At 38.5% G+C, this 27,551-nt stretch overlaps 1 protein-coding gene across 1 annotated transcript in view; it reads left to right on the forward strand.

The window, feature by feature from the left end:
* Positions 1-27,551, forward strand: part of LOC122201112 (disks large homolog 2-like) — a 1,368,059-nt gene that overhangs the window by 70,342 nt on the left and 1,270,166 nt on the right. Inside the window, exon 2 of the mRNA XM_042907026.1 lies at positions 21,874-21,913. Coding sequence (XP_042762960.1) covers positions 21,874-21,913 — 40 coding nt within the window. The remainder of the gene's footprint in view (positions 1-21,873; positions 21,914-27,551) is intronic.

Below are 27,551 nucleotides of genomic sequence, written 5' to 3' on the forward strand. Positions count from 1 at the left end.
GTGGGACTGTGCTGCTGCTGATGCCCAGAGACTGTGGCTGGGTGCCAGCCTGCCCCAGAAAATGTTCACACAATCATGTAGCAGCAGCGTTTCAGGGATTATAGAAAATCACAACACATGCCTGGCACTGGACTTCACCCCCAGTGACCTTCTTCCAGCACCAGTGAATCTTGTTGTTCTCCCAGGTCTGCTGGTACCTTTGCCTGTGGGAGGGGTGGGGGGCACACGGCCTCTACAAGATGTCCTCCCAACAGGGCAACTGCCTCTCCCTGTGTGGCCCGAAGACCCCCGGACTTGAGTCTACTCCTGGGAATTCACCCTTCTCACCAGAGCACAGCCAGGTATTGAGCTGCGGAGTTTCAGATTCTGTGCTCCCCCTGTTTATAGAGTCTTAATGGAATTTATACCTTCTCCTTTCTCCTTTCTCCTTTCTCCTTTCTCCTTTCTCCTTTCTCCTTTCTCCTTTCTCCTTTCTCCTTCTCTCTTTTTTATTCAGTCCCTGTGGCTATTTCTACTTTTCCACTTTGTCTCCAGCTGCTTTTGGGGGGGTGCTTTTCCCATATTCCGCCCCCATACCCCCAATCTCAGTCCTCTCTCTGCAAGCAAAAACAGCTCCCTGCCCTCTATGGCTTCTCCTCCAGTTCACCTCTACCCGCTGCATACCTGCTGAGTTTTGTGGTTCAGGGTGTATAAATTGTTACATTAATCCTCAAATCAGTTTTCTAGGTGTGCAGAAATGGTTTAGTGTTGATCTGGCTGTATTTCATGGATGCGAGACACACAAAAAGCTTCCATGCTGTTCTGTCATCTTGGCTCCTCCTCCCATTCTTGATTATGATGGAAAGAAAGAAAGGAGTATTATGGGCAGCAGAGGGTTGAAGAGGAAAAAACGAGGGAGGACATTTGAGAGGAAGTGAGGGAAGGTCTCAGGGAAGGTTTTGAGACCATTTAGGTACCTGAGGATGGGTAGTCCTTGGAATGATGAAGATTGATTCTGGAATGGACACTTTCTTCCCAAGTACCTGAGATAACCAATATAAACCTAACTGATACAGTCATTTTATATATACTCTAGGCCATGCTAGGTGCTGTGCTAGCCCCTTTACATGTGTTAGCTTCATGTATCCTGTATCCTCACTCAAGATACCTGCAAAATTATGTATACATATAATCTCCCCATTACAGAGATGCATAATGATAATGGTGGTGGTGACTAAAACATACTACTGTTCTTAGTATATGTTAAAGACTATGTTCATTACAATCAATCCAATGATACTGGTCCTGAGAGTCTAGTAAGATGAATAGGGAAAGGAGGGGATAACATAGTACAATTGTACCCTGCTGGAGGCAATGTGAATTAGTATAATCATTTAAGAATATCATAAGTGAAAAAAATAGCCATAAAGATGTCTAAGTCAATATCATCTCTAGAAATTTATCTTTAGGATATAATTTAACATAAGAAAGCTGTAGACCAAAACTATGATAAAACAATGTTTATTACATCATTGTCTATGATAGTAAAAATGTTAGAAATTTCTAGAAGACTGGTTAAGTAAATGTACATAAAATAAATGCTTTCTTAGGAAGAATATAAATATTAGAACAAAGAGGTGGTTTTTTATATAATTGAAAAAATGATATATTCACTTTGCTTATACTATAAACTAATATTCATATTGAATAAGACTGAAAAAGGAATGGATAAAATGGAGATGTTTTTGTGGTGTGATGGGATTAAGTGGAAATGTTTAAAAATTTTTAAATTTGTTTAAAAATAAAAGGTACTTACTCATAGAATAAATATTTGTGGATGCCTACAGTTTACTAGGTACTGCTCTAGATACAATAAATATCTCCGTGAGCCAAAAAAAAAAAATTTGACACCTTATACCTCACGCTCTTGGAGTACTTGGTAAAAATGTTTCTAAGTCCTGTTGTGCCCAATTAATAATTTATTTTTCAACTAAAAAATTTAAATTATATAGTTTTATAAGCAAACAGAAACAAGGAAAACAGCATAATATTCATCTGTGTATACAGGACACAGAGCTAAAGATGTCAATATTTTTTATTTCCTTCCTCACCTCACTTGTAGGAAATAAAACAGATACAGAAAAAACTGAATACCCTCCTCCCTTTTACCTTTCTTACCCAAAGGTAATCCTAGTCTTACTGTAGTTAGGCCATCATATCTATCCATATTTTAATTTCTTATGTACATGTACAACCATAAATAATATATAATACTATTTTGTAAGTTTTTAAGATTTACAGAAATGGTATCTTGGGGTGTTTATCCTCATGTGATTATTTTTATTTCATTCTTACTGCTCCATAGTACTGCAATGAATGACAGAACAGTTTGCATGAAAGTGAAATTACTGGGTGATGGATGTATGCATCTTCAACTTTGAAGTGTATTGCTGAGGTGCTTTCCCAAGTGGTTCTAACAATTGACAGTCCCAGTAGCAATGTATGTTTCTCTGCATCCTCACCAAATGTACACAGTTTTTGCCTGTTGGATACATGTGACGTGGATTCTTCCATCTTGTTTTCATCATTTAATCTCTCTGGGGCTTGGTACAAAATAGGTAAAGACAGGGTCAAGTCTTGAGTCTAGTTTGAGTCCTTGGTGAAGGAGCCTTTTCCTAAAGCCTAATCCTGTGACTACTGAGAAATAGTAGAGAGCACTTTGAGGCTTATTATTAACAGTAATTTCAGTGGAGGCTCATGCCATGGTAATTTGAGACATAGAGGCATCCTAATATGTATTTAATGATATTATAGGTATTAAATGAAATGTCAGGGATCTGATTCATAAGAGTTTATTTAATGTCATTTCCTTTTCTTTCCCAATTAAACAAAAGTACTCAGGGTAATACACTAAATAGCTTTCCTTTCGCCCATGTCTGCAGATGTTCTTGGATCAGTGGTCTCCCATTTTGGCATGGATGATAATCACCTGGAGGTTTTGTTAAGGCACAAGCTTTTTTTTTTTTTTTTTTTTTTAATTTTTTTTTCAACGTTTTTTATTTATTTTTGGGACAGAGAGAGACAGAGCATGAACGGGGGAGGGGCAGAGAGAGAGGGAGACACAGAATCGGAAACAGGCTCCAGGCTCTGAGCCATCAGCCCAGAGCCCGACGCGGGGCTCGAACCCACGGACCGCGAGATCGTGACCTGGCTGAAGTCGGACGCTTAACCGACTGCGCCATCCAGGCGCCCCAAGGCACAAGCTTTTAATTCAGTTTCTGATTCAGTAGATACGGTGTGGGGCCTGAGAGTTTGTATTTCTCATACGTCCTCATGTGATGTTGCTCTTGCTGCTGGCCTGGGAACCATACTTCGCAAACCACTATTGTATGTGTATTCGCCAGAATGTTATGTCACTGCCACATGGGTGTTGGAGGATAAATATTCTCAGGCTTACACTGATCATTCCATTGATCAACTCACTGATATTCCTCTCTATTTCATATTGGGGCTCCCTGGAATGCACCTATGCTTTATTTAGGTGACAGTTTCTGCAGCAGTGGGACAATATTCTACTCAGTGCATTAGTCTGATGATTCATAAAATCACAAAGGATTCAACTTTTTTGCTTCTTTCTGCCTGCCTGACTCTGATTACAAATGAGCTAAAATAAGCTGGTTGAGATTTAGGGCAGTTTTCACTAATAGGGAGCTGCTTGGCACCGGGAGCCATCTAGGGGAACGGGTAGGGGTTGCAAGGTTCTTATTTTAATTTGTTGTCATCCATCTTGCTTCCTTTTCTACCATCTTACCTTCTCATCAACATCTTCAAACTCAAATAGATACTCAGTGATCTTTCTTTGAACCCTTGTCTAGAATTATTCTTCATTTAAATTTCAGGAACTGCGAAACTATGCGAAAGGGAAGCAAGATTAAATTCTGCAGATCTGTCTACTTGAATAGGTATAAATTTTAGAGCATTTCTTTCTCTGACTTCTATTTTAAAAAGCTTTTATTCATAAAAGTATACTTGAAATATGTTTTCATATATATAGGAAATATATTCATAACCATATACATTCTAGGAAGTATATTTCTTACTTAAAAAAATTTTTTTATGTTTATTTTAAGAGAGACGGAGACAGCATGAGCAGGACAGGGACAGAGATAGAGGGGCAGAGAGAGAGAACCTTAAGCAAGCTCCACACCTTCAGCACAGAGCCCAATGTGGGGCTCAAACTCAGGAAAACGTGAGATGATAACCTGAGCCAAAACCAAGAGTCACACGCTTAACTGATTGAGCCAACCAGTCACCCCAGAAGTATATTGTTATGAACACTAGGTATAAGTTATTCATTTGGGAGCTTGAGTATACTTAAAATAAAATATTACAGATTTTTAACAATAAATATAAAATCACTGTTATGGCATAGTGTTAGATGCCAGAATTCTGATTTTACTGTGTGGGTATCCTTGACAACTTTCTTAATCTTTTTGAACCCTAGTTTTCTGACTTAATAAAGTCTAGATCCTATTCCCTGTCTGAAACCATCATGGTGAAATTTAAATGAAGCACAGTGACTGGCACATTGTACCCAGAGAAGATATAAAAGACATTTTACATTGCAAAAAGCACTACACAAAGATGAGGATGGAGTTTTTTTATATCTTAGCCATAAGATCCTTAGGGGCAAAGGCAGGCCTTAAATTTTTCCAGTTGTACAGAGATATAATTGAAACAGAACATGGTAATGTTAAGGTATACAACTTAACTTTGATATATGTATGTATTATACGTATGTATTGCAAAATGGTCACCACAAGAAGTTTAAACATTTGTTATCTCACATAGTCAAACAATGATTTTTTCCTTGTGATGAAAATTTTTAAGATCTACTCTGAGTAATGTTCAAGTGGAATACAGTATTACTAACTATAGTCTTCATGTTGTATATTATATCCCCAGAACTTAGTAACTGGAATTTTGTACTCCATGCCCTTCATCCATTTTCTCTACTCCCCACCCCTCTTCCTCCTGTCAACCACCCATTTGTTCACTGAGTTGTTTTTTTTTTTTTTAGATTCCATTTATAAGTGAGATCATGCAGTATTTGTCTTTGAGTTAGCACAATCTTCTCAAGGTCCATCCATGTTTCAAATGGCATGATTCCCTTTTTACTAATGGCTGAATAATATTCCTCTGTGTGTGCTTGTGTGTGTGTGTGTGTGTGTGTGTTCCACAACTTTTTTATCGGTTAAGCCACTGACGGACACTCAGGTTGTTTCCATATGTTGGCTATTGTAAATACTGCTTCAGGGAACATGGAGGTACAAATATCTCTTTGAGATAGTGATCGTCTCCTTTGGTTATGTACATAGAAATGGGATTGCTGAATCATAAGGTACTTCTATTTTTAATTTTTTGAGGAGATTGCATACTGTTTTTCATACTGGCTGCACCCAATTTACATTCCCAACAACAGGGCATGAGGATTTCCTTTTCTTCATGCCCTTACCAACATCTTGTTTTTACGTGTTGTTTTTTTGATGGTAGCCATTGTAACAGGTGTGAGGTGATGCCTCATTGTGGTTTGTATTTGCATTGTATTTTTGTTTTTTAATTACCTCAGATAAAGATAATCCCTGGTATAGAGCAGTGTTAAAGAAAAGAATGAAAAATAACAAGGAATGTGAGTATAATGAAAAGAAGGGGTGGTGGGGGGAAGCACCTGGGTGGCTCATTCAGTTGAACATCTGACTTAGGCTCAGGTCATGATCTCACAGTTGGTGGGTTCAAGCCCCACATTGGGCTCACTGCTCTCATTGCGGAGCCTGCTTCGGATCTTCTGTCCCTGTCTCTCTCTGCCCCTCACCCACTTGCATGCACTCTCTCTCTGTCTCTCAAAAATAAATATTAAAAAAAAAAAAGGAGCTTTGGAGTCCATCAGATGTTGTTCTAAATTCTGATTTTACTGTGTGGGTATCCTTGACAACTTTCTTAATCTTTCTGAACCCTAGTTTTCTGACTTATTAAAGTCTAGATCCTATTCCCTGTCTGAAATGATCATGGTGAAATTTAAATGAAGCACAGTGACTGGCACATTGTACCCAAATAATGTTGGTCCCTTCCATTCAAGCACCACTAGTTTCTTAACAAAAAAAATGCAGTATTAAAGTTACTGCTAAATCTATGGCTAATTCAGACTTTTTTCAGACTCCCTTATACAATTATTAATTACCAGTGCCCTTGCAAGAATACTATAAAAAATAATCATATTTTACAGAGACAATGAGAAAAGTGAGCTTAAAGATACTGAGTAACTGCTTTGGGATAAGTTAGTGAACTAAAAACCAAGAGCTGGATTTCCAGGTTCAGAATTCCTGCTTCCCTGCCTTCTTTCTTCTCAGGCTATGTAGCCAAACTTTATTTATTTTTTTTAATTTGAGACAGAGCACATGAGTGAGGGAGGGGGCAGAATGAGAGAGAGACCATCTTAAACAGGCTCCACACTCAGAGCAGAGCCCAGTGTGGGGATCAATCCCATGACCCTGGGATCATGACCTGAGCCAGAATCAAGAATTGGACACTCAACCAACTAAGCCAGACAGGTGCCCCCAAACTATAATTCTTGAGTGTATTTTAGCAGCAATGTGGTTTGGAGACCTAGAGAAATTTAAGTCGTTTAAGTTTTTGTTACTTAATTTTATATTTTTCCAGTATCAATGGTAGAAGAGATAACCAGACAACAGTGTAGGTCACTTTTTTCCATGACTTGTATAATCACCTTTTCATTATTATATCCTTATTTATTGTTTAGATAGCATTAAAATGTCTTCTATGTAATAGCCCTTGAAATAGATAGCTGCTTCCCAGACAAGCCTTGGTGCTAGAAAATTGGATGTATAAGGACAAACCATTACTTATTAATAACAACAATACTAAAGATAGCACTTATTGTAGAACTCCCAGGTATGGGTTATTGTGGTAAGCTTTATATGCATTATATAAATTGCTCCCCAATTATACAACATCCCTCTGAAGAAAATGTTATTATCATCTTCATTTTATACATGACAAACTAAAGCCTTAGAAAGTTTAAATAAGTTAGCTAAATTTGCTCAGAAAGATTAAAAGCTAACCCAGGAAGATTAGAGTGCAGTCAGTCTACATCCCGAGTTGAAGCACTAAACACTGACTTTATATATATTTGAGTGTCATGGGTATGTTAGGCCTTACAGATAGAGTAATTATTAAAACAAAAAAGATCTTTCCCCTCTGGGAGTTGAAATCTAGTTCTAAATATAGAACAGATAGCCCAGAGTGAATATAAAAATATTTTTTCTTAAATAATATCTATGGAACCAAGGGTTTCTTCAGAGTTTTTGTTTTTTGATTTTAAAAGGGAAAAGCAATCCAAACTCTAGTAAGATTAGGGAACTCTGCATGCTGTATTCCTGTCTTTAAGATGCACATTACATATGAGTGTTTAAAGTCAATGAAAAGTCCTGCTATTTAAAATATTAGCATTTTTGAACTTATTTGGTGACAGCTCCTCTCCCCTTTCCCAGTTATTTTTATTAACACCCCTCAGGACTTCAGTGTTCCATGGAATTCCAGTTTGGGAAATGCTGGGCTAAACAAATCCTTTAATATTTAATCCTTTTGTTTTCTTGTGAAGGAAAACTATAATCTTTGGCGTTCATGTTTTTTAAGCACTCCAAACTCATACAACATATATTAGAGCAGCTCACCTAAAAGTTTATAGTTTCTGTTTATTAGCAAAAAAAAAAAAAAAAAAAAAAAAACAAAAAACTGGTCATGTACCTCATTATTAACAAGGTTCCATGCCCATTCCTAACACCCTTGCCTCTCTTCTTTTCTTAGCCTTCTTAAAAGTGCAGCTGTCTCCACTCACCACCCATTTTTTCCCCACAATGTGCTTATTTCTGCCTTACAGCTGCTATGTCCAGTTGTGCAGTAGGGGTTAAAAAGAGAAGAAATTGTGGAGGTTTACAAAGGTCCAATAAGCAAAGGAAATTTCAAAGAGTTTATTGCACTGAGGACAAGAATAGGAGAGAGATGAGATGTTTACCTTGAAGGTTGTCTGAGCAAATAGGAGAAAAGGGACATGTTAACCCTATTGAGAAAGATCCATCTTAGAAGTGGAGGTTGGGAAGTAGGCTGTGGTGGGCAGTCAACCTTTTTTATTGTTTAGCTTTCTGGAATTCTCAGAATAAATTTGGAGTTCACATGTTTAGTTTGGAAAAACTAAAGGGAATGAGTTGTCTTCTTTATCACAGCTGAGCAAGAATTGTTATTTTCAAAGTAAAAACTGCCTTTGGAAATGGTTATTTAATTATATGAAAAATACTTCTGTTGTCCTATATGAAAGCCTGTCTCCAATTGTAAATTTCAGACATCTCTAATGCCATTTCTTTCCAGAGAGCTGTGTTCGTTTGTTAGTTTATTTATTTATTTATTTTTGCAAAAAGATGTGCCCCTCAACCTATTTGTATTTGATTTCATAAAGAATGTACACTGCTAAATAAGCACATGGTAGGAACTAAAACAAACATTTGCCCCTTTCCCTTTATACCTTACTTGATAAATGTATAATTCTGTGCATGTTGACATAGAGAAGCCTACAGCCACTTAGAAGCCCAGAAAAGCCACTTGACTTTAATAAGAACCAGAAGTTTGTTATACATGAAAAGCAATTATGTTTATTGTCTTTACAATGAACTTAAACTCAGGAGCTTACAAGTGTTTGGCTTCTGGACTTGAATCAACCTTCCATTATCTTACTCTGATTTCATAACAACCCACTAAGGTAAGAATAATTAGTCCCCTTTTAAAGGTGAGAAAGCTAAATAACACACTCAGAAGGGCATGCCGTCAGTGTGAACCCGGTGTAGTCTAAGTCACTGTCCTATAGGATGTGTGTGTAAAATACTTACAGCAATGCCTGGCATGTGGTAAGGATGAGATAAATGCTGGTGTCTATTCCATTTTATTCTATTTATTATTCTGTGAGCAGTAAATAAACATGCTGCTGAAGTAAAGCTCAGACACTGAACTGCTACTACCGCCTTTCAGCTGCCTCTGCCCACTGACATGAATTCATTAGCTCAGTGAGCTCAGTAGCTTCAAGTTGCTGAGAAAGAGAAGGGGTGGGGGCAGGGGGCATTCTGTGGCACAGAGGAAAAATCAATCACAAATTCTCCTTTTTCTTTTTCCCACTTTAGATTCACTAAAGAGAGAAGGCTTTCAATTACATTCTCTGGGAGTGTGGGCTCAATGAGAGAAAATTTATAAAATCCTTCTATAGTTGATTTTGAAAAGTATGACTTTTGCTCATTAAAAAGCACAGTCCAACATTCCAATTAAGCAAAATGTATGCCTTATATTCACCATGCAGTTCTTTTGCCTCATCCTTAAGTGATGTACCGTGGCACACATGAGGCTTTGGAATACAGACCGTGAAACCTGGTGAAAGGTGCTTAGCAAAATTGCTATTAGCTGTTTAATCACTTGTGTTAAATACCATGGCTATAATCCAAACTGGTGGAAATTGCTTTCTAGAGTGCTGGACTTCAGCAGTTTTGTAAGCTTAAGAAATTTTCCCTCAGCAGAGTATTTGGGTTTAAATATTAGGTCTGTAAATAATACAAGTAAATAGCACAGTCAAGTACAGTGATTCATAAGTAGGATCACTTGATCCCACAATATATGATTACTCATTTTTGTTGCTTTTCAGGACTCAAAATTGTTATATTATCCAGGGGTTGAGTAAACAAGAAAAACTGTTCAGTTTCATTATATTTGTTCTGCCTATTTTGCATGAATCCTGGGCCACTGTTTTCTCTACCCTGCCTTGCTTTGTCCCTGGAGCTATCCCTGTTTCATGTTGTAGTCAAGTTCATAGCATCTTGGAAGAACAGAAAGACCACTCCTTGTGAGACAACCAGGCTTTTGTTTGTCGTATTTCAAAAACATTTATTGTTCTTACCTGTAAAGTGAGCTTTAACTCAAAAGACAAAAAGATTTGCTGCTTCAGAATTGAAACCAACTTTACAGAGGCTAAATGTCTCAGTTTAGCATTTGGTATTAGCTGCTGACCAAGGGTTAAAGTTTCCCAACACAAACTCATTCAACTTGACTTCTTCCTCTGAGTTGTCCCTGGAGCTTTTGCTTTAAATAAAGATTCTAAATATGAGCTTAAAACAGACAAAAACAGGGGTGCCTGGGTAGCTCAGTTGGTTGAGCGTCTGACTTTGGCTCAGGTCATGATCTCGTGGTTTGTGAGTTCGAGCCCCGTGTCAGGCTTTGTGCTGACAGCTCAGAGCCTGGAACCTGCTTCAGATTCTGTCTTGCTGTCTCTCTGCCCCTCCCCTGCTTGTGCTCTGTCTCTCTCTGTCTCAAAAATAAACATTTAAAAAACATTTTTAAAAACAGACAAAAACATTTTTTTTTCAATTTCTCTTTGTGTGTGAGGTGGGATAGGGGTGGCAAATACATGGCACAGATTGTCATTACTTTCGTGCCTACAGCAGATATTGTTCAATCACAACACTTCTTTCCATAAGTTCTTGGAAATTTTAACCATACCTGGCATTTAAAAATTCCTTAATTAATTGCTGAATGAGCTTATGCTCTGTTTCCTGAACCTAATTGCAAGCTCTCTGAGAGCAAGCGGTCACTATGTCTGCTTCATTAGATGCAGTACATGCAATGAAACTGCATTTTGAAAGTTAAATTGTTTTTTCCCTTAAAACAAATGTAATTGCATAGGGTTGTTTGTCCCCTATTTAGATACTGGATGGGTGTGTATGTGTGTGTGTATTATGAAAGAAGGTGGTAAAGACAGCTAGGGGTATGGAGCATAGACCTTTATTAGGCAGTGTTGACTTAATAGAGCACTAAACTGTCAAAGACCCAATTCAGGGGCAGGAAAAAGGTGATTTTTAACTCTGTATTCCTTTAATTCTTCACTGTGCAGCAAAGAGAACACAGGTTTTGAAGTCAGGCTTTAGATTCATGGTTTGTTTTTTGTTTTTCTTTGTGGTCTTGAATGAGATTTTCAATTGTTATATCCTCCCTTACCCAATTTGCCAAAACATAAAATAGACATGGTAGTTATGTAAGTTTATTATTATTATTTTTTTTGAAGAATCAAATTATGCAATACAGGTAACACCTTCCTGCCTATTATTTACTATTCAGTGAGAATCTTGGAGGAAGGGATAAGTAGATAAGCAGAAGCTATTATAAATAGCAAAGAAGTAATATAAACTAGACATATGCCTATGCCCCAAACATGTCTCATCTCTAACTTGCCCTTTTAAATGATCTCAAGTGCACTTATGTCTCTATGCTCTGTCAGTCTCTGTAGAGTTAAAAGCGAGTATGGACATATGTGTTGCTTTGGTATTCAGGAACATTAGAATTCGGCATTCTGAAAGAATGCATTCTCAAGGAACTGTTTTCCCAACAGCTGTATAGATAGCCCCATTGGCCCTTTTGGTTCTTTTTTTTAATGTTTATTTATTTTTGAGAGAGCACAACTGGGGGAGGGCAGAGATAGAAGGAGACAATATCCAAAGCAGGCTCTGTGCTGACAGCGGTGAGCCCAATGTGGGGCTTGAACTTAGCAACCCCGACAATGTGACCTGAGCCAAAGTCAGACGCTCAACTGACTGAGCCACGCAGGTGCCCCAACACCCTTATGGTTCTATAAAGTGTACTATGAAGTACTTCCTTTTTCAACATGGTAGAGGGGGGCAGTGAAGGGAAGGGGAAGAGGTGGAGAAAGAGAGAGAAACTGCTTCCCTTGATTAATGGTATGAATTTCAATAGCTCAAGGGCTCTTGAATTTTTTTTTTTCTTTGAGATTGAGGAATGCTGAAAATCTTATTCATAACTGTATTGCTATTTGTTGCAAATGATCTTCTATTTCATTAAGAAAAGGTAATATTTGGGGCGCCTGGGTGGCTCAGTCGGTTGAGCGTCCGACTTCGGCTCAGGTCACGATCTCACGGTCCGTGAGTTCAAGCCCCGCATCGGGCTCTGGGCTGATGGCCTGGAGCCTGCTTCCGATTCTGTGTCTCCCTCTCTCTCTGCCCCTCCCCCGTTCATGCTTTGTCTCTGTCTCAAAAATAAATAAACGTTAAAAAAAAAAAATTAAAAAAAAAAAAAAAAGAAAAAGTAATATTTGAAGTGAAGCCAGGCTAAATACTGTCTTGTAAATTGAAAAGTGAAGATGTTCTAAGGGAAAGTTCACTTGGTTTTCTCCAGGAATCTAGATATGAGCTAATTAATATGCTTGCTTCTTACCAAGCCTCTCTTGACTTTTAGTTATACAGGCTGTAGTTAGAGCATTCCTGCATTTGAATCATACCAGCTTCTTCCTCCTGACCCAGCTTAATGCTACAAGTATAAAGGGTGAAGACTAGTACTTTGCAAACTGGAGTCACTTGGTACTTGTCTGGGAAGGCTTTTGTTTTGCCTGATTTCATAAGGTGACAAGAGTTCACTTCTAAGCTGGAAGGTAAAGTTGGATAAATTAACCCAACACTGTGTTTCACTCTTTCCCCCCTCACTTCCAGACCCATTTCCTTCTAGATTAACTTCTTCCTATTCCTTTGAGTTCCTCCACTTGCCAAACAGGAAATAGATGAGACCTGCCATTACAGTTTCATTCAGGCAGGGTAGGTGTGCTATATACTTGGAAAGGTGCAGAGCCCCTGCATTTTTGCTCCATGAAGGAGACATGATCTATCTAATGGGGTAGTTAAGCTGCACTCCTGCTTGCTTTTGGAGAACAAGGCAGAGAAAGGTGCTATTAATGGAGTGAAGCAGTGATTAAGAGCTCTACAGAGGGACCTGGGTTTGATTTCAGCCTCTGCCACTTCACAGTCATGTGACCTTGGACTTTGCCTCTCTGAGCTGCAGTGCCCTCAACTGTAAAATGTAGATGATCAGGAGGAATATGTGAATATTTATGTATATGTAATCACAAAGTATACCTGACACATAATAAGTACTCTCAATACATGGTAGTGATCAATGTTTGATATTTGCACATTATATAATGTCATGTTTTCACTGATATTTCCTCTGAGATGAGCAGTCACCCAGCTTCACTAAAAGGTTTTTTCAAGTAGCAGTGATGACTTAGCCTCAAATCCTGTCTTTGGACCTCTACAGCACCATGCATTTGGATTCTTTTCTTTTAATTCCAGTATAGTTAACATACACTGTTATATTAGTTTGATGTATACGGTATAGTAGTTCAACAGTTCCATAGAACACCCAGCACTCATCACAAGTGCACTCCTTAGTCCTGATCACTGGGGCACCTGGGTGGCTCAGTTAAGCATCCAACTCTTGATTTTGGTTCAGGTCATGATGTCATGGTTTGTGAGTTTGAGTCCTACATCAGACTCTGTGCTGACAGCTTGGAGTCTGCTTGGGATTCTCTCTCTGTCTCTCCTCTGCTCATGGTCACTCTTGCTCACTCTTTCTCTCACTCTCTCTCTCTCAAAATAAACATTTTTTAAAACTTTAAAAAAATTTAAAAACCCTGGTCACCTAGTTCATCCATCTCCCCACCAGCCTTCCCTCTGGTATCCATCAGTTTGTTCTCTATAGTTAAGAGTCTGTTTTTTGGTTTGACTCTCTCTCCCTTTTGTTGTCCTTTGCTTCTATGTTTTGCTTCTTAAATTCCACATGTGAGTTAAATCATGGTATTTGTCTTTCTCTGACTGATCTATTTCACTTAGCACAATACTCTCCAGCTCCATCAAGTTATTGCAAATGGCAAGAATTCCTTCTTTGTTATGGCTATAAAATATTCCATCTTGTATACCGCATCTTCTTTATGCATTTATCTGTTGATGTACGCTTGGGCTTCTTTCATAATTTGGCTATTATAAGTAATGTTGCTATAAACATAGGGGTCCATGTGTCCCTTTGGATTAGTGTTTTTGTGGTTTTGGGGTCTTTACCTAGTACTAGCAATCTAGTGATTGCTAGATGGGTAGTTCTATTTTTAACTTGAGAAACCTCTATACTGTTTGTTACAATGACTGTACCAGTTTACATTCCCACCAAGAATGAGTGAGGGTTCCTTTTTCTCCACATCTTCACCAACCCATTTTTTTCTTGTGTTGTTGATTTTTGCTATTCAGACAGGTCTTAGGTGATATCTCATTTTAGTTTAGAACTGCATTTCATTTTCCTGATGATGAGTGATGTTGAGCATCTTTCCATGTTGGCCATCTATATGCCTTTTTTGCATAAATGTCTGTTCATGTCTTGTGTCCATTTTCAATACTACTTTTTAGGGGGTGTTGAATTGTAAAAGTTCTTTATTTTAGATACTAACCTATTTTTTGGATATGTCATTTGCAAATATGTTCTCCCCTTCAGCAGGTTGGGTTTTTTTTAGTTTTGTTGATTATTTTGCTGTACAGAGGCTTTAAAAACTTTTTTTTAATATTTATTTTTGAGAGAGTGCAGAGGGGAGGGGCAGAGAGAGAGAGGGAGACATAGAATCTGAAGCAGGCTCCAGGCTCTGAGCTGACAGCACACAGCCCAGCGTGAGGCTCCAACCCGCAAACCGTGAGATCATGACCTGAGCCGAAGTCAGATGTTTAACACTGAGCCACCCAGATGCCCCAAAGAAGCTTTTTATTTTGATGTAATCCCAATAGTTTATTTTTGCTTTTGTTTCCCTTGCCTCAGGAGACGTATCTAGAATAATGCACTACAGCCAATGTCAGCCACGTTATTGCATGTGCTCACTTCTAGAATTTTTTATGGTTTCAGGTCTTACATTTAGGTCCTTAATCCATTTTGAGTTTATTTTTGTGCATGGTGTGAGAAAGTGCTGCAGATTCATTCTTTTGCATGTAAGTGCCCAGTTTTCCCAGAATCATTTGTTGAAGAGCTTATCTTTTCCCGTTGGATATTCTTTCCTGCTTTGTCTAAGATTAGTTGACCATATAATTGTGGGGTTATTTCTGGGTTTTCTATTCTGATCTATTCATCTATGTGTCTATTTTTGTGCCAGTACCATACTATTCTGTTTACTACAGCTTTGTAGTTTAACTTGAAACCTGGAATTGTGATATCTCCAGTTTTGCTTTGCTTTTTCAAAATTGCTTTGGCTGTTCAGGATCTTTTGTGGTTCCATACATTCTGATTCTGAATGTAGACCTGAGTAATGATGTCTTACTATATTCATTTGTAAGCATGTCTCAAATTTTAGTATAAAATGTGATCATTTTTTTCCCTATAAGTAATAGATGTACAATGCCTTATATACCTTTTGATTTAACTAGCACTTATTGGGGGCTTTTTTTGGTACTAAGTGCATTGCATGTGATGCCTCTCATTTCTAATAGCCTTCTGAAGGGAAAGATTGTTACTAGTTGTGGGACTGGAGAGGAAACTAAGGTTCAGAGACATTAAATAATGATTTAGGTCAACTAAATTTAAGTAGCTACAACCCAGATTAATAAATAGGCTTGTTTCAATGTTGAACTCATGGTGTTTCCACAATGCCATGCTGCCTCACCATATCTAAGAATAATGTAAAAGTGACTTTACAATTCATGATTGTTTCCATAAGCACAGACAGGGTTAACCCAAATTGTAATGGTTTATAACAATGAAATACACTTTTCATTTATATGTCCATTATGGGTCATTTTTCTGGAACCCAGGCTGAAGGAGCCACCCATATGGTATGAAGGTCTTAAGGCATACAGAAAAATAGCAAAGATGAGACAATATGATGAGTCTCAAAGCTTCTAGTCAGAAACAGCATACATTACTTCTGCCCACAGTCTAGTGACCAAAATATATCGCATGGCCAGGTCCAATAAGAGTCGGGCAGGGAGGTCTATGTCCTCTTAGGGGGAGGACAGCAATTATTTGGGAATACCTTTAAATCTAACACAGTATTACATGTGTTTTATTTATTTTACTTGTCTAATTTTATTTTATTCAGCTTTATGTAAAAAAGGACTCATATTCCCAGAGTCACACACTACAAGGATGGCAGGAGACAGTTTGAGGAGGACTCACTAAAGAGAGACTCAGCTACAGATTGACTGTTGATTTGGCATATCCAGTACACTAGATATTAGTGGGATATGATACTATGGCCTTTGTGTTGGCAGCATCAAAATCTGGGGACTGTCTTATTTGCCAGGTTCATTTCTTTCACTGCTCTAAATCACCTCTCAGCCCCCCAACATAGTGGTTCGATAGATGATTATTTTACATTTCTACAGTAGCCAATGGAACTGAAATTGTGTGTCTGAAATGGTGTCCTGAGCTAGAATTGCATTTTCAATTTCAACCCCGTGATTGGTATGGAGGTGATTTTATTGCATCTTAGCCTTGGCACCTCCAATCCTCCCAGCTCACTGCTTCCATCATAGGAGAAGGCTGTAGGCTTCATTGGGAGATGAAGTATGAGAAGATCAATAACAGGAAGATAAGCACAGGAATTAAATGGAGAGTAAAATCAGAGAAGAATTTTTGATGTGATTTTTTTCTACAAGTGCTTTTTTCTTCCATCATTACTTACTGCTATTGTTGCCTTTAAAATAGAATCTTGAGTTTATTTTTCCCTGTCTCATCAACTGTTCTAGTTCCAGTCTTCAGCACCTCAAACTGCAAACACAGTAAGAGCCTCCCAGCTTGTTTCCTTCTGTTGAGTAGCTTCCTCCGTCCTTTGTCGTGTCTTATATCAGAAACAACTGGATGGTTTTGAGAACCAAAGTTACACAATGCCTCATAGAGCATAGACACTTAAAATCTTGGCAGTTCTAATGAAAGCGCCATCCTCATTCCTCTTAACTAATGACACTTCTCTAACTTCCATCTCTCTTCCCCTGCCTCTCCAGTCATTTGGACCCACACTCATTTCAGCTTTCCATCCTGGCATGGCAACCCGATGTTTAATTTCCCAAGCTTGCCTCCTTCCATGTCAAAAGAGTCTTTTGAAGAATGAATATGAAGAATTCATGAAGAATGAATACAGAAGAATAGTAAATAACATAGTATAATAAATAGTAACATAATAATATATAATAATATAACATATGATAATATAAAACCCCGTGAACCCACCAAGTGAAGAAGTTGGCTCTATAGTCTTTTTTTCAGGTTCTGTCAAAGTTTCTAAATTCATTTTCTGGTCCGTCCCTTTCTTTGACCATTTGCACTCATTTCCAGCCTTCATTCATATCCCCAGTCCTGTTAATCTTCCTCTAGCCCTACAGCTTTAACCCTGGGCTCTTGTCTTGGCATATTCCTCTTTCTAACTCCTGAGATGAGGATTATATCTACTATATCCAACCTAGTCTTTCAAAAATTCATCTGTGGCCAGTCAGTACCATTGTCCTAAGTGGAAAATGTAACATTGTTTCTCTCTTTCCTATTGAGCTAAGGCTGAACACTCTTGTTTTTAAATCCTTCTGTGAAATCACATCCGAGATGCATCTGACATATATAAAAATTTTTTGTTTTTCTTAGCTGGCTTTCATTCATGGTAAATTGCTTCCCCTTTCTCTTTATAATTTTAACAACCTTCTTACCTAGCTCATCTTTGTTCCTCCTAACTCTCTCATGGTTCCTTTAACATGGTGTGGTGGGAGGAGCAGAGACTTTAACATAAGGGAGATTTGCCTTTAAATCTTGACCTCATCACTCATCAGCTATGCAACTTTGGTCAATTTATATCCATCTCATCATTTATATGATCACTTCCATCTTCCTCATCTGTCAGTGGGGTTATTAATACTCTGAGATTACTGAGAGATGAAACAGATGACTTCTCTAAAGGATGTTGAATATTGTAGATGGTCAACAAATTGAGTTTTGTTAATACTCTTCCATCCATTCTCCTCCATCCTATAGAAAAACCTTGTCAGAAAGTTTTTCTCTTTCTGTCCTTCACTGAACATTCAGGTTTGGACTTTATTGTACACAAAGGGAGAAATGTCGAAGGGTTTTGAAAAGGGAACTGAAAATGTGAGATTGGCTTTTGGAAAGGTCACTCTGACTGCTCTGTGGAGGAAGGACCAAAGGAAATTGAGACTGGATGCAGCTGCAGAAGTGTCCTGATGAGAGGACACGGCACTTTAACCCATGGCAGTGACAGTGGCATTGTGTCTCTGCAATCATTTGTCTACTGTGTCAGGCATGGCAGAATAAAGCACTGTCTCTGGGCCCTGCCTGGGGCCCAAAATAGGACTTCACTAACTCAAGCATAAATGTTAAAGTTAATGAAGGTAAAGAGGTCGTAGATCAGAAGAAATAGTATTTTTCAAACAGAAGAGTTAAAGGTCAATCTCAAGAGGAAATTGCAGTCATCCGTTTGGGGATGGCAGCACAGAGCTGTATGTCATGTGACAGGGTTGAGTTTGTATTTTTTGCCTCTGAGGGTTTCCTAGTCCACCTCTTATGCTTTAACAAGGCTGGAGATGCAGACTGAATTCCAGAAGTGAACTATTTGAGAATGTTAGTGGAAGTTAAAATAGAACACATGCTGAGGACAACAAAAACCAAAACACAAAACTAAACACTGAGGTTATGTGCTATGCATCAAACAGTTAAATGTTTTCCTGGTTTGGGGAGGGGCAGGAGATGCAGGGAGATGAGAGAAGGGGTGGAGCAGACCTCAGTGAGGCAGGGTAACACAGCAGTACTTTCAGGGAATAGAAGGGAAAGAAAACATTCTGTCACTGAAGGTGAACAAGTGGCTCAGGGTGTCTGTCTGTGGAAAAGACAATAATTGAAACTCTATATGAACCAATATATTTCAGCATCCTGCTGGTTTATACTGTGACTTGAAATAATAAGGATGCAGAGCAGAAGGTGCTGAAATCACCTACTAATCCAAACAGACTCAACTGTAGGGATATCTTTGGATGAGATTGTTGCCCTCAGTAATTATAGGAGTCTGAAATGAGTCTGACAGGCAGAAGAGAAATAGCAATATAAACACCAGCAGGAGTCAATGAATACACCTTTATCACAGTTTACTGCATTCCTGGATTTAATTGCTTTTTTTGGGGTGCCTTTTTAAATAGCACATTTATCAGAGATGGTGACTCTTTCACCATCTCTTTGAAAAGAAGCAGGTCAAAAACTCTATGGAAAAGTTCCAAGGTCCTTAGGGCTTCCACAAGTCCCCCCACGAGTGTGTTTAGTCGGTCAGCTCAGGCCTTAGGAGATGGAAGGACTGTGCACCCTGTGCATTCACTTCCTTTTTGTGGAAATGTGAATACTGTAAGTGGATCTTGTCAGGGGACTTTCACTGTGTGAATATTAAGCTGTTATTCAAATTCAGGTCTCCTGACCCTTGAACCTCAAGTTCAGTGAACTGCATGCTACATCACACTGTCCTTCTGTGGGTGTTTACAGACCATGTAAGACTGCACAGGGCTTAACACCAAAGATGGTTTCTTGTTGGAGACAGTCTGGATGAGATTAAACCATGATGAATAAGTGATTAAGTAAGTTAATTTATAGGTTTTAAAGGGTATTTCTCACGCCCACATTGATTTTTTCCTTAGAGTTCTAAAGGTTCCAAATGCCACGTGCTCACCATCAAGGTCAGTTCAGATAGCAATATGTCTGGTGAAGAACGAATGCCTGAATGCCTGTAATACAGGAGGTGTGGTTGAGGGGGAGGCCGCCTGCTGACAAGAGAGCCCTTGTCTGCTGCCGCACATGCCCTGTGGGCGTCTGGTAATTGTTAGCTCTGAATATTGCAACACTTAAGTCTCAGCCATACAGTTTAGTCCACAACTGTACCCAAACCTGCCTGGCTTCAGAAGATGGCCATCAGCATCAGGCAAACTCTGCAACACGTTTGGTAACTAATGTAACCTCTCTGAGCCTTAGTTTTCCCACAAAATGGGATCAACATGACCAAGCTTCTGAGTTGTCACAAGAATTAGGTGAAAATGTCCGCAAAGTTGCCTAGCATGATGGCTTATCGCTTGGAGTTGGTGGATGAGCCTTCATTTTCCTTCATCTGATTCCAATGTTGCTCCCTCAATTTCTGCCCACAGTCATCCCAGATGAGGCTTTCTATTTCCTTCCTTAGAAATTCCTTCCAAACTTCCTGTTTAAAATCAAACATTTTACATTTACTAAGGATCTTTTTTGTTAATTTCCTATTTATAATGTTAATATTGTACCTTCTTCTGTGGAAGTCAATGACTGTTGCTCAAACCCTCTGAAGCCCCATAGCACTTAGCATAGAGCCAGGACCTTGGTAGCCCTCATTAAATGTTTATCAGCTGCCTGAATTTGTGAAGATGTGAGCCTAAGATAAGAGCACAGCTTGAGGTCGGTGTTTCTTTTGCTAGGCTGCAGTTCTGCCTGCAGGGTGTTTGGCTGTTAGGATTGCTAGGATTTCAGATTTGCTTTTGGTGAGAGAGGCACAGAAGCCCCAGTTGAGTTTTGGGGGAGAAGGGAATAGTGCTAACAATGCCAGCTTGCTAGCTCCATCCCCTGTACAGGTATCCTCTTAGTCATCTTTGTAACTCACTCAAGTGTCTTTCACCATTCCTGGAACATAGTAATTAATATTTTTTGTAATAAGCAGAACCGAGCTTCTTTTGTTCTTTATATTAAAATTGTAGGATAAAGAAATTGTGGTTTATATACACAATGGAGTACTATGTGGCAATGAGAAAGAATGAAATATGGCCCTTTGTAGCAACATGGATGGAACTGGAGAGTGTCATGCTAAGTGAAATAAGTCAGGCAGAGAAAGACAGATACCATATGTTTTCACTCTTAGGTGGATCCTGAGAAACTTAACAGAAGTCCATGGGGGAGGGGATGGAAAAAAAATGAGGTTAGAGTGGGAGAGAGCCAAAGTATAAGAGACTCTTAAAAACTGAGAACAAACTGAGGGTTGATGGAGGTGGGAGGGAGGGGAGGGGAGGTGATGGGCATTGAAGAGGGCATCTTTTGGGATGAGCACTGGGTGTTGTATGGAAACCAATTTGACAATAAATTTCATATATTACAAAAATAAAAAGATAAAATTGTAGATTGGTGTGGTTCATTCATCCATTTAGCAAGGATCATTGAGTACCTCCTATGTGCTAGGCATTGTCCTGAGGGCTTTTGTTCTAGCAAGGAACAAAACAAAAATTCCAGACCCAATAGAGCTTCTTATAGAAGAAATGTATTTGGTTATATTAGGTGATTATATGTGCTATGGAGAGAACAAAGCAGCGTATGGGAACGGATTGTGCGTGCGTGTGTGTGTGTGTGTGTGTGTGTGTGTGTGGTGCCATTTTAAATAGCATGGTTCAGGCAAGGTTTCTCTGAGAAGATGATATTTGAATAAATGCTTCCAGGAGGTGAGAGACCAAGCCATGTAATGCCTGGAAGAGAGAGTAAGGAATAGCAAGTGAAAAGGCAGGAGCATGTCTGGACTCTGCAAGGAGCAAAGAGGCCAGTTTGGTATGGCTGGAGTAGAAAGTATTAATACAATAGAAGATGAGCTCCAATCCTGTAATAACAGTAGCTCGTCTTAAGGGCTTGATGGCATTCTTCAGTGGATTCCTAAGAGTTGGGTGAAAAATTGCAACCTCTATATTGTAACCAATACTTTAATGCTATTAATTCATTAATTTGCTTATTCTTTCTTTCATTGATTCATTATTCGATCAATATTTATTGTGTACTTCTAATTAGAGCTTACCTTTATTGAACACTTGTTATATGCTAAGAAATATGTTTTAAGTGCATTTTAAAATAACCTTCACACAATCTAATAAAAAAACTATTTTTATACTGCCATTTCCAGATGAGTTGCACTGAAAGTATTTTAAAATATGTATCTTCCAGGTGCTCATTATTTTACAAAAGAGTTGAGATAACTACACACGTAAGTGTACAAGATAGTTATAAGTATTATGTATGGCTCAGCCAAGTTGGAGGAATTTAAGATAAAGGAGCAAATATCAGTTCTTTTCACCTATTTTCCCCCTTGAAAATGTAATTGTAGTGACAGTACTTATTCTGTGCTCTTTGTGTTTCTGAAAAGCCCAGACATGTGTCAAGGTTTCCAAGTGCCAGTCTTCTTTCCACAAGAAAATGTCATGTAGTTAGGAAGCACTACCATCTTAACATCTCAGCCTCACAGAGTTCCTGGAAAGCCAGACTGTGACCCTGCCCCTTCAGCCTCACAGTTTCTTTAACTTGGCTAATCATATTCTAAAATTAAATGGGGATCAAGGTGGTCCCTAATGTTCCAGAAGAAACATTTGGGGGGAGTGTGAATTTGTGGAAAGTAACTAAATGTAGTGTAATAATGGAGTGTGGTGCATCATTGCATTTAAAGCACTTTCACAATCACTATCTAATTATTTATACCCCTTGCCCATTAATCTGCTTTAAGAACGTTGCCCCCCTTCCTATTATCATTTACTAATCCTATCAGTCACGTTCTATAGATGATAAATGTCTTGATTTCATCATTTGTAAAATGCCATCTCAGCACCGCCAGGCATGGAAGGAGGAGCTAGTGAGTTTAATTAACTAATAAATAATTGAAAGCACTTTGCCACATAAAGTGTTTTGGACTTTCTAAGAAGAAACTGGATGTGGCTCCTGCACAAAGCTGAACTTCATTCAACAGTGCCGTTCCTGGGTATGGGCTACATCTACTAGAAGGCAACAGACGTTATTCTCCAAAATGACTCTTATTCTTGTAATTTGGCTTTGACAACATATTGAATGTATTATCAGTATGTGGCACATCTCACCAAAAACACCCTGTTATACTGGCATTGTTCTATGAGACATTTTTTGAAATTTTCATTAAGAGTCACCCAGTCAACATAAGCTGATGAGGACCAATCTGTTACTGTAACATTCTGCAGGTTGCTTTTCAGCCTTCCTTATTTGAGAAGGAGAAAGAAAAGATCTAATTACCACCATTTTCCATCCTGCTGTATACACACACCAAGTCAGATAGACTGCTTTTATATCAGAAAGAATTTCCCAAAATAATGACCAGCACTTGAGCCAAGTTTTGTTGTTTTGTTTTTAATTTGTACAAATTTGTTTTTGTACAACTCATTTTGTAGAATAAGTTGAAAAAGAATCAAGAAAAGAATAATACTTTGTGAAACATGAAAATGATAAAACACATTTCAGTGCCCATAAACTTTTATTGAAACATACCATGTCCATTCATTTATATATTGTCTATGGCCCCTTCCACCCTATGATGACAATGGTGATTAGTTATGACATGGACCATAGGACCTGCAAAACCTAAAATACTGTCTGCACTTCATAGATAAAATTTGCTGACTCCTGGTACAGACTGTCATTGGAGTTCCACAAATGGTGGATCATGAACTCATGGGAAGTAAAATCATCTGTCTCTGGAGAAAAATAGTTGTTCATTCATCACCTCTTTTACTATGGAAAAGAATCATGTTTTAGTACTCAAATGAAATTACTTCAGAAACATGATTATCATTAGATAAAAACTGCTTTTAAAACCCATATGGGACTAATTTATACTGTGACCTCTTGTGTCATATTTGATGCTTAAATTCAATCTTTTTATTACATCTGTTGATTTGTTCATTAATTCATTTTTCAATAGTCGACCTATGTTTGTAGTCTGCCTACTCCATGCCAAGGGCCCAGAACAATACAAAGGAGAAGACAGAACACAGCCCATGCTAAATGTATAGGCTATTGGCAAAGGTACCCATGTGAACAAGTAATTTCACTGCATTGTAACATGTGTTTCCATAGCACTATATGCAAATCCTATGGGATCCAGTAGAGGGAATGATTCATTATGGGGGATTAGGGGAAAAGGATATTTTAGTTGGGTCTGAAAGATGAATAGCAATTCTCTCTGCTTAAAAATAGGGAAGGTGATGTATTTGTTTGTTTGTTTGTAATGTGAAAGGTCATTTTAGGAACAGAAGCCAAGGAACAGAAGATGAGATATAAAAGAAAGCATGGTTTTTCTTAGAAACTCCAGTGTAATATATGGCTGGAGTATAAGGTGCATCAGGGTAAGGGCTGGAAAGTGAGTTTGGAATTTGGAGAAGAAGATCATTGTCCATGAGGTGGGGGGGTGTCTGTACTATATCCCTCCAATTACAGCCAACAGAGCTTCTGAAGGGGGCAAGACATGGTTATCCATGCACTTTAGAAAAATACTCCAGCAGCAATGTAGAAGATGGACTGGAGGAGAAGGAAACTAGAACAGGAGACTAGTTATGAGGCTATAACTGTATTCCCATTGAGAGGTGAAGTTCATTGTGAATTAAGGCTTTTATGAGGAGACTATCAAACAGGAATATATTATATTCTTTATATTAAAATCAGCTTGAATCCTGCTAATGGTTCTGAACATCTCAGATTTTAATCTTGGAGGAAGAGGAGAGGTAGGAGGCAGAGGAGAGTCCTGCTGGTATTTTCAGTGTTTTGTAGAATAGTTTTAATTGCAGTTATATTTAATTTTTATATTGAGCCACATGTATAATCTGTGGATCCTTGTGCTTTTAGTTGCATGATGAGCAGTGGCCCTACACCCAGTCTTTGGGAATACTCTGCTCAGGGCATCCCTGGTTTTGGCTTTCCTGAGAATACTCCCTCTTGGGAGGGGGTCCCAGAGAACCCTTGTAGCAGATTTACAAATCTCCAAGTAAGACTGTTCAGGCTCTGGTCCAGAGGGGTCCCCAGATGTGTCAGGGCCTGGGGTAGAGAGACTCTGTCACCTAGCAGTGGTGCTGTAGCTGTGTTCGGAGTTCCTCCTATGATCCCAGGGCACACCCCATGTGATTATTTGTGAGGTGTGGAATTAAACAGCTGTCACTTGCAGTTCCTGGCTGCAGTGTCATTTGGTTGAATCTGGGTTTGTGCTTTCACAATTTCTAACCTGCTCAATGAGACTACAACTTGGCTGTCCAAGGTTTCCAATTAAAGTCTACACCTTGACAGGACAAGGGATAACTTAGATGGTTTGTCTTATCCAGGATATGAGGAGTGGATCTGAGGATTACAACAGGCTTGGATTGCTGGGACAGCTTTTTATGGGATTATCTCCCAAGTCTAAAAGATCATAAAGTGCTAGAGATACAGGCATTAAAAGGTCACTTTTTCAGTGGATGGAGTGTTTGAGTGATGCAAGATACCTCAAATACTCACCTGTGACATTAGAATTCAAAGAGGACAGGGTGATAGCTTATTTCCTTCTTAGTGTCACTGAAGAAAAACCAGTATTGACATGTGGAAGTGCAGGCAGTCTTCTGAGACCTAAGAGAAATGGCTTCTGAGAGGTGACTGCTTTGCCCAGATTTGATACAGAAAGGAAAAACAGCCTTAATAATAGAAAAATCATAGACTTCAGAGTCAGCAGATATAGGTTCAAATACCACATGCAATTTATGAGACATCCAGCAAGTTATCCTTTTGGAACCTTGTTTCTTTTGTTGTGTAACCTCCCTAGGTTGTTCAAAGAATCAAATAGTGTGTGTATGCAAGTGTGTATGTTTGCTTACACACACAAAGCATCTCGTAGCATGCCTGATGAGTAATGGGCTTTCAATAAATGTGTTAGTTTCTGAATACCTTAGAGATTGTTGATCTCAGTGATGATGAAAACAGACTCCCTGGAGAGAATGGACACAATGGTGTTTTCTGCATCTCTGAGAGGAGGTATCATGGCTTAATCAAGACGTCTTGGATTTAGAGGCCAAAGACTTCAGCTTGATTCATCAGTTTGCAACTCAAGATGAGAATTTGGGCAAATTATGTACCTCTATAATTCTCAGATTCCATATCTCTAGAACATGTACTGTATAGGATTAATACTTGTAATAGTTTTTATAGGGATGGGCCCAAACCTTCTATAATTTAGCAGGGAGAACATGAAAAAAATAAACACAAATTGTAATTGCAAAATGAAATACAGGGTTAGGGCAGTGATTTGGGTGAGAGGCCTTCATTAGCTTCATGGTAAATCTGCCTCAGAGTTTTTGGTACCTAAACATATTCATATAATGTATCTAGTATAATAAATATTTATTGTATATATTCATGAAAAAATGAATATGAATTTGTTAATTTGACAAGCCTGAGGCTTAGAAGTAATAAATGCAAAAGTTATAGGAAAAAAGGAAAAACTCATTGAGGGTTTTATTTTCTTAAAAAACCTAAAATAGTTCCTCTAGCTTTATGCAGGACACAGTGATTTCAAAACAATAAGCCTTCAATGAATAGGTGCCAGGCACTGTGCTAGGCATAGAAGAAAGAGTATTACTTGAAAGAATAGTAAATCTAGCATTTCTTGAAGACAGAATGCCTGTCAGTGACTATCTTCCCCATGGAAGTTTTTCACTCTGCAATGTGTCTTGAGGTCTCCTGACTCCTAGAGAAATATCATGAAAAAGTATAGAAATATTTCAGAGCTTAAGAGTTTTGAGGGATCATTTTACATGTTAGAAATATTTATTCACGTATAAAATATTTGCTTGGCTTTTACTAGTACTTAGGATTGAGGGAGGCATTGGGAATGTATCAGTAGTAATATTAGAATTGATACCCACTTTTACTGTTAGGGTTGTTTTAAAGGAGAAAAAACATTCTCAGCAGTTGGCTGTCCTATAGTCTACTTCATTATTTGCTTACAGAGCAAATAATTCTTTTTTACCTCTAGTTTCAGAAGTGTCTTGTTCAAGGCAAATCCCTCCTATCTGAGCAATAGATGAGTTTTCTGTGACATTAAAAGTGAGGTTGCCTTCTTGCTAATGGAATGGTTTTAACCCACTACTGAATGAAAACATTGCTGCTCTTTCCCTAGCAAATGACCATAGAAAATGCTTAATAGGTATTAACCTAAGACTAGAACATTATTCTTTCCACATTCGTAAACCACAGACTATACCTGGTGGTTGGGACAGAGGTGTGCGGGTTGGCTGTTGCAGAGATCATCTTTGTCAGCCTCATATTTAGGGTTCACTGGCTAGAGTCCAGGGATTTTGGGTGGATTTATGCCCTAAATTAATCCCCTCCAACCTAAGATAAAATCTCAGGAATGTGTTTCATTAGTTACCTTTCACAGTAGGCCCATTCACACCTCTCCCTGGATAAAGAAATGGAACGTGAGTCCTTACTCCAAGCCTAACGGGATTCACTCAGAACCCAGGTCCTTGGTGAGCATGCCCCTTGGCTTTCCATCATCCTCAGGAGTGTCCTTTTGCTTTGAAAAATCAATCACTAGCACTGATATTAAAAGGGCAGCTGCCTGGGAAAAGCACTTTGCTTTGGGGCAGTCAAATATTTCAAATGAAATGGTTTCCTCCACAGAGCAGGCAATAGATTAGACACCTATCAGAGGGAGTCTTTGTCTTCTTTCAAGACCTGAGTTGCCCTGAGTATCCTAATTTATTAGGATTTTTTTTTACCCCAGTAAGAGCCCCTAATATTTGCATTATGCTTTATAGTTTATAAATTGTTTTCATTTTTATTATCTAATGTGCTGTCAGCAC

The sequence above is a fragment of the Panthera leo genome, chromosome D1 (assembly GCF_018350215.1).
Source record: "Panthera leo isolate Ple1 chromosome D1, P.leo_Ple1_pat1.1, whole genome shotgun sequence".
NCBI classification, from domain to species: domain Eukaryota; kingdom Metazoa; phylum Chordata; class Mammalia; order Carnivora; family Felidae; genus Panthera; species Panthera leo.